General features: G+C 39.2%; 1 protein-coding gene across 1 annotated transcript in view; it reads left to right on the top strand.

The window, feature by feature from the left end:
* Positions 1-16761, top strand: part of LOC119488894 (BMP/retinoic acid-inducible neural-specific protein 3-like) — a 63698-nt gene that overhangs the window by 14656 nt on the left and 32281 nt on the right. The window contains exons 3-4 of the mRNA XM_037770894.1: positions 8704-8894; positions 11814-11998. Coding sequence (XP_037626822.1) covers positions 8704-8894; positions 11814-11998 — 376 coding nt within the window. The remainder of the gene's footprint in view (positions 1-8703; positions 8895-11813; positions 11999-16761) is intronic.

Consider the following 16761-nt stretch of genomic DNA (forward strand, 5'->3'; position numbering starts at 1 on the left):
TCTTCCAAATAAATGTAATTTGTTTTATCTTCCAGAATGAAGCATGAAGGACTTTTCTCCCATTTTGCACAATTCTCTTTGGGGAGGTCCTTGAAATAACATTGAGTCTACATCAACCAACTGTTTTGCACAACGGGTTATTTTGGTATCTGGGGTAACCCAGCTACAAACACACACACATATGTTCTCACTCAAGCCTTTTTGATGCTAAGCAAATGTTTGTCTATCATGGTTAGGTACATGTTTTCTGTCTTTTTCTTTACACTTTAATTTTTGGATCCACTTAGAAAAATACAAAACATCTCCGAAAACTGTAATGATTTCCTTTCACCTGATGTCATTTTATTTATTTATTTTTTGCTCTTTGTCTCTTGTCCTGTTTATTTAATTGAATGCAGTCCTCCCAGAGCTTTAATCATTTAAAACAAGTATTTGTCAAATTGTAAAAAAAAATTCAAACCAGTTTTGTAGCAGCTGATTATAGATTTGTTCAGGTCAACCCTGTCCCTACTACTACAATCTGAAATAAATGTAATGCTGCCCGGATCATGTTTTTCTGGAAATGCTTGCAATTAAAACGTCTGGCAAGATGCAAAAACACTTTCTTCACTGGGAAAATGTTTTGCCATTGAACATAATCTAACCAGCAATGATTACACATGTAAAAAACTAACTGGTAAAACAAATGTTGAAGCATTTAAACATAATTTCTTGGAGACGAGGTGTCTGTTTTTAGAACTCCAATAACATAATTTGTACGTGCAATGAAAGACAAAGATGTCATTTAACTAAAGGCTCAATATTGCATGAAGTCAAGGGTGAAATTAGACTTTTTTGAGTCAGTCAAGTAATTCAATTAACTCCCTCCCCTTTATACCACTGATATGGTTCAAAATAAATGTGCATTCATTACATAAGAATGCAAGGGGGAAAAAAAAGGCCTGTACCGCAAATCCACAGTAAATATTGTGTATTTGCTTTATAAATCACAGTTTGAATCCAGAGTTTCGATATGTGGAGCAATGATCTGGACCTAACTGCTGTTAAGTCATTACACAGTATCTGAGTAAAACAAGGGAAAGGAAATGAGAGATGATAAGCGAGAGGTAATCAGCTCGCTGCCGGAAACAGTGTATACATGCAAATATTCGGAACACCTGCAAAGACAATTTGAGTTATTTTTGCTTTCTCTTGTTTTTTTCTTCCTTTTTATTTCTCCGTGACATTCAAATTTTCTTATGATGAGCTCAAATGAGAATGCATTGTAGCTCCCAACATTAACATTAGCATGATTGAGACACCAGCAACAGAAGGATCATAGAGCTTATTCATGCTAGTCTAATTAACTTACACCCGAAGAGGGATTTTAACCCTAAATTATATTTTTTTAAAAACACATACAAAATGAATCTACTTACTGTTTGAAAAAAAAATGTGTGCACATATGCAAACCGTAGAGGATAAATTGTAATGTTTTTACCTCATACAATTTCATCTGAGACCTAGGCAATTTGAGTAGGTGTCATTATTCTGCTCAGTTTCATTTCATTGTTACAGAGGTTTGGGTTATGCATTGTCATGGACATTACCTGTAAGCACGCTAAATCCATCAATGTTTTATGCATTATTTTAAGTGTAAGTAGGACAATTATATTGTAATTACAATAGGAGAGACCACGAACCACATCCCAAGAGTCAGTAAGAGGTGTCTCAACAGAACGTTGTGTACAGTACATTTTTATAGCACTCCAAGGACAAAGAAAACACATGCTTCACAACAAGAGCATGCCCAGACTTGCTAACGGTGTTTCTTTTGACTAATCGCATTTTTTTAAACGGAGAATACCAACTTCTGCCCCCCAATAGGCCATTTTGAGTCCCTTCATTTAAATGCAAAAGGCTGAAGAATTATTTTATACATCAGTCTATCCTGTTGCTGAACCAAAAACAGTGTGCTGCTAAATAAAATCTGAATCCAGAGGACATGTAAGGGATAATGTACAGCGAGCCGGTCACTGTTGTGAAATAAACCCCAACAGGCGATGCCGCACACTGACGCGAAGCGGTCTTGCGTCGCCCTGAAGGGGTTTATATCAAAACAATGACCCACTAGCTTTACATTATCCCGTTTATTACACAGCTACTTTCTTAAGAAATCAATAAGTTGACACAAAAACGACCTGCCAGAGTCCAAGATCAGAACTGCGCCCACAGGAACGGTCTGTTATACATAGCAACGGTCTGTTATAAAGAAATAACAGATTGTAGAGCATCGTGATTGACCAATCAGAATTGAGTATTCAACAAAGCCATGTAAAATGTGACATTTCTAATTGTTATAACTGTTTGAATGTGTTCTGTACGTCTACGAAAGTGTCATATTTATAAATGTATGTTTAACCTGTATGTGCATGTCTTGAACGGAACTGCTGAAAGATGCTAAATGAATTTCAGTGCAAACTGAAAAAGTTGTATCATATCATATTAGCCCCTGTGCTGCTTATTCAAGATATGTAATGTGCAACAAGCTCTACATTACACGTCCTATAGCTTGTGATACATTAAATACAGTGCTTGCCTTTTATCTAAAATATGGATGATACTTACGCCCTCTTCCTGACATTCTTCTGACAGCCTTTACAATCCTACTCCTAATGTTGACAGACACAGTAATGCCACACACACACACACACACAGAAATGATTAACACAAGAACCATAATAAAGTTGTGAACACGAGGATTCTTCCCAAAGGATGTGCTACATGGATTTGCAAATGAATACAAAATAACAAAATCCATGAATGATTGATAAATATAAATGCTTCATGTCCGTTTACTTTCACAGCATCAATGGCATGAAGTCCTCAAACGTTGCCAGTCACATATGACTTTGTGTGTATTAGTTCATAAATGGGCCACAGAGTTGCTCAGGCTAATGAGAACAAACAACTGAATTCATGCACAAATCCCTCTGAAGGGATTTCAAATTGACCATGCGATACTATAACCCAATTTAGTATGTTTTTTTTTTTGCCTGAAGTTTGAAAGATGCCATGTGGCCCTGTGTGGTTTCCAATCATTTAACAGTATTATGAAGCAGTCGTAACATATAGCTTGTGGGCTTTTTATTAACCAGAGGGTCAGGCTTACACCCAGCAGAATGCCTTTATATAGACACTCCCTTCGGTATTTTTCACAAAGAATAATGACATCAAGGCTGACCTAAACAATAGTGTATGTGGGCCAGTGCAGCTGTAATTGTTCATGTGATATACAATATCACATATAATACAGTTGCAGTATAACGTTTTGATGGAATTTTACTTGGTGCTTGAATAAAAGAAAGAAAAAGAAAATAAATAAATAAATGAAAGTAGTTGCCAACTATTTTGATAATCAATTAATCGGTTTGAGTATTTTGTTTTAAGAAAAAAAATCTTCAATTCCAGCTTCTTAAATGTGAAAAAATTCTGGTTTATTTTAGGGGTTTAAATCACAAGTTTCATCACTATACCATATTATATCGATTACGATACGATATTTTCTGATATCACAAAGTCTGCCACAAAACAATTTTGATTTGATTCAATTCAGGGGCGTGGAATTGATATGAGACGATATGCCCATATAACACAATCTGTTACATTTATATCACCTCACAAAAAACAACTAAAATATGATTCAACAATTTTATTACTGGTCTCTTCCAGACATATTGCTACATGTGCGGCAGAGCACATTGTATTGTGGGCGTGTTTTGTTGATCGATCTCTCCCCTCCCTTCTGGCCTTTTTTTTCCCAAGAAGAGCGCACCTGATACAGGGCGCTGATTAAGGGGGAAGAAAAGGGCGGAAAAATGGTGTGCTAGGGCGCACAATCACTGGCACTGAGGCCTGCCAGCCTTCAGCACTGCTTGGGAGACTTCCTTCTCCATTGTTTCCTTTTTTCTCGATCTTAGATGGGTTTTTCCCAGCATTTAGTTTGTTACTTTGTTTTTGGGCTGGACATCCTTGGTAGTTCAGTTTGGTCTACTTAGCCTATTTTTGAGTTTAGGGGGATGAGCTGGGTACGACGGCCCATTGCGTGGCTGGCGCAGCGACTTCCCCTTCTTTTGTTCATTTTAACGGGATCTCCAACCCTTTGTTGGCTTAGTTGTATTTTAACAGTTGTTTTTTCCTGACTGACAATGAATTGATTGTTTATTTTCACATAACCGGTCTCATGGAGTCCTTTCATATGCTTTGGTCTCTCCAGAGTCTTTGTGTGTTTGACAGGTTGTAACACATACAGTATATGAAAAACAATTCATTATTTTTAATAAAAAGAATGAAAAATAGACCTGTTATTCACTATAAAGTGCCGCATTTCTCATGCTTAAGCACTGTTTGAATGTTTAGGAAGGAGGTGCGCTTGGACGGAAATGGTGACACAGACGTGCCGTGGGATTTTCAAAATAAAGACGTATCATAAAGATGCCGATAAATATCAAAGTTTTCACTTTGCATTGATGGTATTGGATCGTTGATCATAGAATCAATATATATATATATATATATGATCGTTACGTCCGTAGTTTCTTTACTCCTCTATGACAGTAAACTGAATATCTTTGAGTTGTGGACAAAACAAAGATAGATTTGAGGACGTCATCTTGGGCTTTGGGAAACACTGGTCGATATTTTCACCATTTTCTGGCATTTTATAGACCAAACAACTAATCGCTTAATTGACCAAATAATCCACAGATTAATTGACAACGAAAATAATCATTAGTTGCAGCCCTAGTTGTGATCTTAAAAGAACTCCTTTGAGCTTGAAAGGCAGTTTAATGTTTTCAGACTGCTAATGGAAAATTGATTCTGTGTGTGCCCTCCTGTTATTAATATAGAGCATGATGTGTCATGTGTGATGCATTTAATTTTCTTACGGCAATTTCCCTGTTAACATGCCTCAGGAGATAACATTAGCAGCAGCAGCAGCAGGCTCTCACCGAGCCTGCTCGGTCACATACTGTACTGAACTGGCACAATCTGCATTGCTATGCTCGGTGGCACGTGTTTTGACTGCATCAGTGGGTTATTCGCTGGGTTGATTCCCTGATATGTTATGTTGTGCACCAAGCGGCACCCTCAGGCTGCCTGTAACGCTGTGATGGATCTGAGACACCTGGGTTATGATGGACAGGTAGCAGGATACGGATCCTCTGCTCTGATCATGGCCCCTGTATAGCTCCTGCAGCTCCTCGCCTCCTGGTGCACGGTTCTCCGGCTCGCTCGGAGGGGGGGCAGACAGGTAGATGTGCAGCGAGCCCCCTGCTGCACAATGCTGCAGGTGAAATATACCTGTGTGTGTGTGTGTCTGCTATTTCAGTCACTCAGCATCTCGCTGAGAGGAGTTAAAGGGTGAAATAAACCTGCAGTCTTCTATGAAACGCAAGATTTGTTCGTGTGTGTATATGGCGTGCAGAAGGTGAGGTTGGATTGAAGTCTTCCACAACAGATTTGTTTGTGTGTGTGTGTGCTGTATCCTCCAACTTAGCTGTGGCGCTATTCATAAGTGTCCATCAGCGAGGCAGCATAGTGAGGCATTGTGTCCTTCTCCTTCTTCCTCTCTCCGCCGCTCCCTTCTTCAGCCGGCCCCAGCGGACCGAGAGAAACACTAATGGCCGCTCGTTATAGTGAAACACAGACATGAAACAGGCCTTAATGAGCTGTTTTCTGTTCTGTATTTTTCTCAGGGGGTCATTGTTATTGGTGAAAAATTGATTGGCAGCTGGCCCGCACCCGTGGGGGCTCTGCGATATTCTGGGCGAGAGCAAAAGTTGTTGCAGCAAGGGCAGCTTTGTTTAGATGTTTGCAGCTGCGGGGTGTGTGGATGCATGTGTGTGGGCAAGTGTCTTTGCATGAGGGAGTTAGTGTGTGTCTGTAGGGTGTCAGAGATTGTATGTATGTTAGAGAGAGAAAGAAAGACATGATTTGCTCCTTGGCAAAGCAGAAGGAGCAAGCAGTGTTCGAAAAAAACTGTTTGCATTTTTGGAAGTTTGAGGAATTTTTACTTCTCAGAAACCATATCAGCTGGCATTTCAGGCATGTAGTGGTTGTCAGTGTTATGCTGTAAAACAACATTGAAGCTATCACTTAGTGCAGTCCTCTGCTCTTGAAAGCCATTTTGCATTCACATTAGATTGTCTCCGTCATCTGTTTGCCACTTGCGAGGGCATATTGTATGCATGGGATGCTACTCAGGGTTGGTGATATAGATAAAGTAGTGCTGTTGTGAATGAGAAAAACACAGCCATATAGCAAATTTTCTGAAAAAAACAATTGAGACTCCGTCAACGTATTCTCATACAAAGGTTCGCATGATAGCTCACAAAAAAATATATCCTCCTATTTCGTTCGTTTTCTTACAAATGTCCAGCAACATGTGTCGATTTACGCTCAGTACATGCATACAGTCTTTTCAAAATAAACATCCATCTTCACAGGAAACAACTTCCTTAGGTTTCGGCAATAAAACTATGTATTTAGATTTAGGGAAAGATCATGGTTTGGCTTATAATAACGCTGGAAGTTGCGTTGTATGAATAAATCAACATTGACTTCTGGGTACTTCATCACTCAGAAGTCAAGCCATTTTGGCTTCATGCGCCACAGAGCAACTCTCAGGAATGAACGGACTCCCGCCTACAAAGCTGTATCCAGTTCTCTTTATACATCCATGGTTATGGTTAATCCAGTAAATTAAATGATGCGGAAATACAATCCGATTTAACAAGAGACAAGCCAGTTATGTGTCTCAGGATTTGGTGGAGATCAAACCAGAGCTTAAAGGCGATATGCTGGACTTTCACCCACACAGCAGACGGAAACACAACTCCAAATGAATGCCATGCTCCTCCATGTCTGCAGGATTTAGTATTGTTTGCCAACACATTGGCCTTTGTACGTTAGCGTTTGCTTTGTCTCAGTTTAAAAGCCATTATCATATTGACCAATAACACTGGTATCCAAATTGCAGAATGTTAAGATGGGAGGTGGCTGCCTTACTGTGTTATTACCACATCTTCCAGACTGCATCTTTGCATAATCTAATCAAGATAATAAAAAAAAAATGATTGAACGTGGAGTGTTGAATACATTCTTTGTTGATTTGCACCAAAATAATTGTCATCATGTCAGAAATATCTGATTGCTTCTTTTCAGGTGTTGTGGGGTTGTCTGAATCATGGCTATTGTTAAGTTGACATTGGCGAAGAACATTCCTTTCCGTATTCAATTTTTTTAAATGAAAATACAACATCTCTGTTTGTTTTTTGATCACAAGACTAAAATGGTAACTCTAAATCCTTTAGTCATTTCTAAACCACTTCAGATGTCTTCGTCTTTGTGGCAGGTGGGAGTGAAGATGACAAAGTTCAGCCAATTAGCCAAAAATATATTTTTCACTTCTTTTATTTGTGACTTAATATTGTTTACAGTAAACAGACTTCCCAGCACTTTATCTGAACAAGGAGAGTAGATGTAGAGTATCGAGAGGTATATCTGAGAGGTATGCTTTGTGTTGCAGCCACTCTTTGGCATAACATGGTGCATTTTCTCGTGAATCTCGTCGATTGCAGCAAAAACACATTCAATCTCAAATGCATGTCAGATTGTTGGTCTTTTTCCCTGAAAGACAAGTCAACCGCCCAACAGTGATTGAAAGGTCTTCAATTTATCCCCTGCTAGGTAGGAGTAGAACCATGTTTATTACCAGCTGCATTTGAATAGCGCTAATCTATGCATCAAGCAGCAGCAGCAGCACTCAGTCTGCAATTGGTAGATAAAGGCAGCTGGCATGCTCCAAGGCCAGGCTGAATATCAAACGACTTCAGATGAAGCCCGTTCCCTCCAAAACGAGACCCCGAAAGCAGCAAGACTCCATCCATGATTATAGCCCGTCCAAGCGCGGCGCCTCCAATAGTGACTCAAGATGAGAAAAGATTGTGCTATTATTTAAAATCGGTGGAGAAACACAATGTTTTTCACTCTGGTGCAAAGCAATTCTCCGAGCCGGAGGTAGAAATAGCATGAGACCATTCATCAGTAACACAAGTCCCTCTATTTAGCATTTATAAGCAGTATACAAACTGCCTAAACATAAAGTTGTAGCAAACTTGAATGTAGTTGTATGCAGCTACGAGGACACTTGTAAGGGTTTATTAATGTATACAGCATTTGTCAACAATTTAAGTCATCATGCTATTTCTACCTCGAGCTCAGAGAAATGTTTTGCACCATAGTGAAAAACAGTGTTTCTCCATCGATTTGAAATAATAGCGCAATCTTTTTTCCTCTTTTTGAGGTGCTGTGGTTCGAAAGTTACCCATTCATGTTTTAAAGGGTGGTACACAGGATTCACTTAGAGGTCTTGCAGATATCATATTTCACGCCAGGCAAGGAAAAGATCTGAATATGAGCCTTCCTCAGGAGGGACACAAGCTGTGTTTTTTACACTTTAAAATCACAACAATGGGCCCCATTTCCCTTCTTTTCCAGAGGCGGAAAAAAACTGTTCAAGTCCACTTTAGTGCATTTAGTCTTTGCATTGTCCATACAAGGTGTAATTTGTGGCTTCTGTTGGACCCGCATCCTGCATGCGGCATTCATGTGCTGTGTGTCCTTTGCTTACTCTTAGCGTGTGTTTCTGTGACATTGCAGGGAGTTTGGCCGCTGGAAGGTGAACAGCTTGGCCCTGGAGAGACAAGAGAACAATGGCTTTTCCTTGCCGCTGGACCCCGAGTTCCTCCAGACCATTAGGCAGCTGGGCAGGAGGCCCAGTCTCAGCGCCATCACTGACAACATTATCAGGAAATACGGAACCCACTTCCTGCTCTCCGCTACACTGGGAGGTAAGTAGACGGGCTTTGGTTCTCTTTACTTTTAATGACCTACCGCAAAGGTGCTAAATTCAAAATTCAGAGCATATCTATGATTGAGGGATTGCCTCCACACAGCTCTCAACATGTTGACAGCTGAGCCGGCAGCCAAACAACGGCAACAATGCTGACAGTGTTAACCTGGTGGGGAAACGGAGGGTTGTGCTTCCGTAATTAACGCTGTGGGTCAGGACGGCGTTATCAGCGGTAACCGCCACATGAGCGCAGTGCAGAGCAGCGGCCGTGAGCTATAGCCAGTGGGGCACACACACTGGAACTCACAAGCACTACCATGCACGCATGGTTGGCGACGTAAACATACAACATATCCTCATACAATGGTTTGAAGGGTTTCTTATGAAAAGTTATTCCTCATTTTTCATGGATTTTCCTACAAATGTCCAGCAACATGTGACGCCCGTGTCATTTTTCACTATTTCAAAATAAAATTACTTAGAGTTATGAAAATATTGACTTGGTTAGGTTTAGGCAACAAAATAACTTAGTTAGGTTTAGAAAATGATTGCGGTTTTGGTTAAAATAACACAGGAAGGGGTGTAATTTAAGCACGAAAGTTACGTGCCAAAAACTTCTTTGTTAGGTTTTAGGAAAAGACCATGCGGAAGTGGCATAACTTAAGTATGGAAGTTACATGACAAATAAAGCATCGTTCACTTCTGGTTTCACACGGGGTACGGACTCTGGTCTCCTGGGCAAAAGTCTGTTTTTTTTTTTACCCACCCCAACCTCCTCATACCCGCCACTTTTTATACTTCCTGGTTCACAATTATGTGAATTATATACAAATTACAGTGCATTACTTTTTCATAGGTATAGCTATGAGCAGTGTATAAGAACAGCCTGAAACAAAGCATAGAGAAGCTCGGATTACAACACAAACAGAGGGAGAGAGACTTCATTCTCAGCTCAGGTAGACATTACTCCTCTATATCTTTACATAGCAAATAGTGGTTTGCTGCTATATTAATACTCTGAATTTCCAATGTTGCACCGTTAACACAAAAGAGAAAGGAAGAGTTAAAAGGTGAGGTTTGGGGTACCCATGTGGCCCTTCCCAACAGGAATCCCTCAAGGAACCGTTTTATAACTTGAAGAACTTTACCAGCATCAACCTGAGGAACCAGGGTCTAAATATATCATTAGTGAGTGAAACGAAATGTAACTGTATTTGCTAATTGTTTCAAACACTCACTAGATATTTACATTGGAGACCTCTGAACATCTCCTTTCCAACATCACAGTCATGCAGCAGTAAAAAAAAAAAAAAAAGAAATACGTATGAATCTGCATCAAAGAAGCTGATGCTTTCCATAATCTTTCTAATTAACCCATGTCTTCAGATGTGGTGTATACCCCAAATAGGAAAGAGCTAAAGGGACTTCAATTTACTGTTCTGAAAGTAGCTCCTGCAGCTCCTGTTCCTGGAACTACTTGAGCCGATGTGTATATAAATTATATACTGTATATATGACTACCGTGTCCGAAGTTTGGACCTTTTCATCCACCTCTTTCTCTATTTGTCCATCCCTGTTGCTGTAGACAAATCAGCTGTCAAATGAAGGGGAATTGTAATAAGAGTAAATATCTAGCAGTTAAACATATTTGAAGCTCCAAAGCTTCTTGTGTGCTCAAACAACTAAATATTTGACTAAATATTGTCTCAGCTGTCACTGTGGGATCGTTTGTGGTTGTTTAAGCTTATATTCTCTGATTCAACATGTAAAATCTATGTTTGGAGCTGTTTAATAAAAATGCCAGTGGATCCTCTGTTTCCATAACAATAGATGTACGTTAGCCAGACTACTGTATGCGCAACAAAGCTCTTGTGGCTGGCTATCTGCTGCACAATCTCCTCCCAACTCCTCTGCCGGCTCCTTTCATCTTGTGTCTCTCGTGCATAAATTCTCAAAGCTGCGATGAATGCCAACAGTATTTAAAATACATTGGAAGGACAATCCTGTGCATCATGTTTTGCAAACAAAAAGGAAGAAGTATCAGCTTAAAGCATGGCCTAATACATCCTACAGTATCACTTTAGCCAGTCTTAAGGAATTTGAGCAATGTGCAAGTGTTTTAAAGGTGCTTATATAGCATTTTTAAACATTGATATCGAAATAAACAGTGATTCCTCGTTATAATTGATACTAATTTAAAACAAAAAAAGGAAAAAATATTGCTAATTTCACAAGATAATCTGTTTCCAAATGATTTTCCTTATTTCAACATATTTTTTGGGCGAAAAAAATTTGACAATATCTTGAAAGGAGACAAAATAGAGAAGCTTGTTGCAATACAGTTAAGACAAGTATACCATCGTATTCCTGTAACTTCATTTTTATTGGAAACACATGGTTGTTAAAAGATTTCAGGACTCAATAAAAGACAAAGTGAGTTATTAAAATTGAGATTTTTTTTTTTTCTCACTGCGGTGGAGAGAAGTGCTAACCTTTATCCATCCCCAGTGGTAATGTACTGTACTGTGTATAAATTAAAACCAGTTCCCCATAAAATCTAATGCAGTTAGAAAGGATTTTTTCCATCGATCTTTCACTCTTCCCACCGTTTGTCAATGCATTGTCCTCTGAAGGTTTGTATTGAAATACTTGTTCCATAAAATATCTCAATTTGCGCACTACACTGTAGCTGCAGACTTATCAACACATTTACAAAATGTATTCTACAGCGTACAATTGGCAGCTAAGTTTCTTATTAGCTGTCCACCTTCAGAAGCACTGCTTATCTGCCTATGTGATTGTATAATGAACGCTGGCAGGTGTAAATGGGTTAAGAACATTATGTTTGTGTGTGTGTTCACAGGGGATGAGTCATTAATGAACTGCGTGTGTGTGTGTCTGCCGTGTGCATTCGCAGGGGAAGAGTCATTAATGATCTTTGTGGACAAGCGGAAGTTGAGTCGGACGCCTGAAGTGAGCGAATCCAATGGCACAGCTGTGACTCTGGAAGCTCTCCACCAGCTGGCTGCCTCCTATTTTATTGACAGGGAGAGCACCCTGCACAAGCTGCACCACATCCAGATCGCCTCCACTGCAATCAAGGTAAAAAAGCTTGCTGCTCTGAGTCAAACACAGTAGCTAACATAAAAAATAAAAAAGCAGGTACTCATTTGCCAGAGCTTTAAATTGCCACCATTGTTGGAGATGTATTTCATTACAGCCATTTCATGAGGGCATGGTTCAAATTAGATTTTGATTCAGTGGATAAACATAATTATTGTATTTTTCAAAACATGGCAAGTGGTCTTGATAAGCTCACTCACTAAAGAATTAATGAAATCACGGCCAGTATGGAACCTTTGAATGGAAACCCTACTATCAGCAGGTTTGGCTCATTTTAATGAGATGAGTTCAGGGTCCACTGTTTTCTCTTTGTTGAATTAGTCTCTAAATTCATTCAGTATACACCCTTTCAGCTGTTATATTTTTACTGGCAAACATAACAAACACTGAGTTATTGAGTTACTGACCTACATGACACTGGACTTCATATAAAACATTATGATCATAACAGAATATTATGGGATCTTTAGCATGAAATATTGACTCATATTGTTTGACGATGCATGCAAACCTGCTGCCCTAATGAGAGCTGTAACATCCACATTGTTGGTTTGTAGTTTGCTTTGTTAATTGTTCTGAGACAAGCTATTGACGCCCCTTGGACAAGACACAGAGATCTTTCTGATTTTCTTTGTTTTTGTGCAGTACAGTATTTACATTTGTACAGTAAATACAACACATATTATTGCTGTTTATGTGCAAATGTTGTTTTTGAGATAATGGTGCTAGTGCTTCCTTCCTTGGATTGGAACAAATTAAGAAATTCACTCTACAGTGGTCAGTACTTGCCAAGTACTTACCACTTACTACCAATTACTGTATGCAGTTGGCGACCCATCAATAGACCCTTAGTGGGCTACTCTGGCCTGCTTCATATGCAGGATGTCATCATACTGCAGACTATTAAAACATAATTTTAAGGACATAAAGCAGACTGAACCCTCTATATAGAATGGTGAACTTCATGCTTTTCTTAACATTTTTAATTAATGAACCCTTCATAGTGAATGCACTTTAAGACCTCACCTAATGTTCTAGCCAAAAACCCAGCGGCAGTAGTAATAGTTTCATAGGTTACTTTAGGTTACTTCAAGAGCAAAACTCCTCCCAATAAATATTTCTATGGTGCCATAAGGGAAAATTATCCAGGAAGAAACCTCTACTACTTAGTAGATTTACTTCACATTAGATCTGAAAACTGTTGGGCAAAATGTGTCCCACACCAGTGTTCCCAATCTTTTTTTAAACCAAAGATTTCACAAAGCCTCTCATCTAACTCCAGCCCAGTCGCACAAAAAGGGGTGTGAATAACACAAAAATGCGTAAGGCAAAAGTGTGTAAAAACAACGTATTCTTGCTTTAGGCGTGTCTTTTTCACACCATGGTGAGAGGGGAGGTGGATGGATCCAACAAACATAGGACTTTCAACCAGGAGAACGGTAATCGAGACGGGTGTTTTGTTTTCCAAGTTACATTAGTGACGTTTGTCACGTGTTTTCCATACTGATGTTACGTTGTTTCCGTACGTATTTTACTTTGGTTACATACTTATTTTAAGCCCATCTATGACATTTTTGATAAACTTAAGTGAGTGGTTTTGTTGCCTCCTGTTGGTACTGCACCTTAATACACGCATTATATTAGAAAATATATAATCATGCCTTGGCAAGGCAAAATGTGACATTGCCATGCTATCCTCTGGTGGACAGGCAGGTCTATTACACACTTTGGCATGATATCGGGTTGCTAACTCTCAGCAAGACAGTTATTAAGTATCTTAATTGGCTAAAATGTATTAAATGTATTTATTTATGTATACTCAAATGGTAAAGCACATGACATAATGCATTGTTTTACATTTACCTCTCTTAGTTGCTTGAAGCACTCAATATCTTTGTTGGCTACAGAGGATTTTTTTACTTGGTACCATTGCCGAATTAACATTCCCCTGCTAACAACTCGTCCAAATCAAACAACAAAATACAGTATTTGATTTGTATTTCTGCTCACTATCGACATGACAGTTTGTCAGTGCCTTCCAAAACAGATACAAATCACTGTTTCAAAAATCCAACCAAAATCTACTCGGTTATAAGATTAGGGAATTATCAGGATTTGGATTGAAATGACTTCATTAATGTCCGGGGATGTTCATCATCATTGTTACAATAACAACAACTTGGTAAAGGTTGTAGAATGACTGCCATTATGGGTAAAATAAACAAACAGCAGTCTCCTGTGTTGAAGTCGAATATTTTGTTGACCCTTCCATCGTCCCTCTGCGGACTACTTCCACCTTTGTTCTGGACAGACAAGTATCATAATTCACATCACTGCTAGAGGGCTTTGTCACTTGAACATAAACATATGTCATTTTGAGGCATGTCTTCCTTGTAGATTCTGGTGTGGTACAACTAGCTGTCCCTATCCAACCATGCTGTGTATTCTCATACAACGGTTCGTATGATGACTTGCGAAAAGTTATTCCGAATGTTTCGTGCATTTTTCTACGAATGTCCAGCGCCAATTGCCACTCCAGTCTTTTCAAAATAAACTTTGTCTTCACAGGAGAAAATGTGGTTAGGATAAGGCAACAAAACTACTTAGTTAGGTTTAGGAAATGATCGTGGTTAAGTTACGCCACGCCGGAAGTGGCGTAACTTAAGTACGGAAGTTCCGTGACAAAAACTACTTAGGTTGAGGAAAAATTCATGGTTTGGGCAAAAACACAGAAAGTGGCGTATAACTCATGTACGGAATTCACGTGACAAATAAATCAACATTGACTTCTGGTTTCATGCAGGACATGAACGGCAATCTTCTGAGTGAAAGTCCTGTGTTTTTTGAGACACCGATCCACCCAACCTTCTCCCTACATTACCCTTTAAACTGCCTTGTTCACAATTACCTGCATTAAACACAAATTGATTTTGTGGGATCTTTACGTATTACAGTGCATTTACATTTTGTAGCTATAGCTACAAACGGTGTGTGAGAACAGCCTGAACAAAGTAGCTTTCACCGTATAGCCTGATTTGAGTTGCTTTGGTCAGCTCAGGTCTATTCGTCTGAGACTATGTTGAGGACTGAGATGTATCAGCATTTCTTTGAGCTATATTTACAGTGACAGTTCTTTCCGTTGTGTTGATGAGCCACAAATGTAGTTGAACAATGAAAATGAAACAGAAATTTAGGTCAAATATTCTTTTTAGTAATGTAAATATACTGACATTCTTTATTCAGCTGGTTGTTTAAAATTATACATTTTCTTTTGCTAATCTTGCGTATGCATTTTTTAGTGTGTTGATGTAACATTGAAGTAAACATGCATGTACATGCACACTCAATGAGCGAATGAGAGTACGACCAGGAGAAGAAATGAAGTGAGCGGTTTACTTCCCTCCTCGCTCTGTCATGCGTGTACAGGCTCTTGTATGGAACAGCATGCTATGCATATCAAGATATGTTTAAGATGTAAATATCCCCTTGCATCTTTAATACCTTCAGGGTGTGTTCATTCATCACTCTGTCAGTTGTTATCAAGCAAAATGAATTGAATCGGCTGAGTTTGCCCTTCGTACCGCAGACTGAATTCTCTTTGCTTTTCCGAGGAGTCTGTTCTCTCACATGGCTTTAATGTGTTTACACTCGCTCGTGGTAAACAACAGATTAACGTCACGGAATGTAGGCAATAACATCAACCTGCAAAAACACCCATCTGAGACACTGTCAGCTTCTTCAGTCTGTTTGTGCTGTATGCTGTGATTACATCTGCCTCTGCAGTGGTAGTTTTTATGATTGGATGTAGCACACTCAAACACACCTGACCTGACTAATAGATCCCCATGTGTTGCTTTTCAAACTGTATTTACATGAAAGTTCAACCTTGACATTGGTGTGTATGAGAAAATAATCTCAGCTCAAAATTCTACACACAGGCCACATAGCATTGATATAAAAATGAAAATAAACAGGACATCCTCACGTAACAAAAGCTGGAACTAGTTTGGTATTTTTTCTTGGTGACTCCAGGCGGCTCTTAACGTGGCGATGGCTGAGCCAGCGGCTCGCAGCTAATAGTGCTAACCGTGCAAACAGTGGCAACAGTGCTGACAGAGCTAACAGTGTTTACCTGAGGGGGGACCGGGTGTGGGCGCTACGACGTCTTCGGTTGAGATGGCGTTATCAGCTGTAATCGCAGTATGATCACAATGCAGAGCGGCGGACATGAGCTAGCCAGTGGTATGTAGTATGTCAAGAAAGCACAGAAAACCTCAGATTACAACACACACAGAGGGAGAGTGACTTCATTACTCCACTTTATATTTTGCATAATTGTTTGCTGCTATATTAATGATCGTATAGAGAACCTTTAAACAATTAACTGATTATCAAAATCATTTAATTATTAATTTTGTCAAAAACAAATACATTTTTAAACTTATTGTTTTTCCCACTACCATTATGCTATTATTTGTTACCCAATAAAGGTCTTAATAAGATAAAGTGAGTATAGGTGTTGGAAAACGTGCAGGATTTCTACAAAACTGTTGGTCCTGTGCACATGTTGTTAACCTCGTGGTGTGCAATACTTGTTTTGAAATTAATGGCTGCGAATACTGCATGTGGGGCATTGCATCCACTAAATTCGGTCAAATTTTCAACTGGTTAGCTTTGATTTCATAAAAGAAATGTGAAAACACTAACACCCATACTATAATATTCTGTGATTATCAAAACCA

The sequence above is a fragment of the Sebastes umbrosus genome, chromosome 5, assembly GCF_015220745.1.
Source record: "Sebastes umbrosus isolate fSebUmb1 chromosome 5, fSebUmb1.pri, whole genome shotgun sequence".
Taxonomy (NCBI): Eukaryota; Metazoa; Chordata; class Actinopteri; order Perciformes; family Sebastidae; genus Sebastes; species Sebastes umbrosus.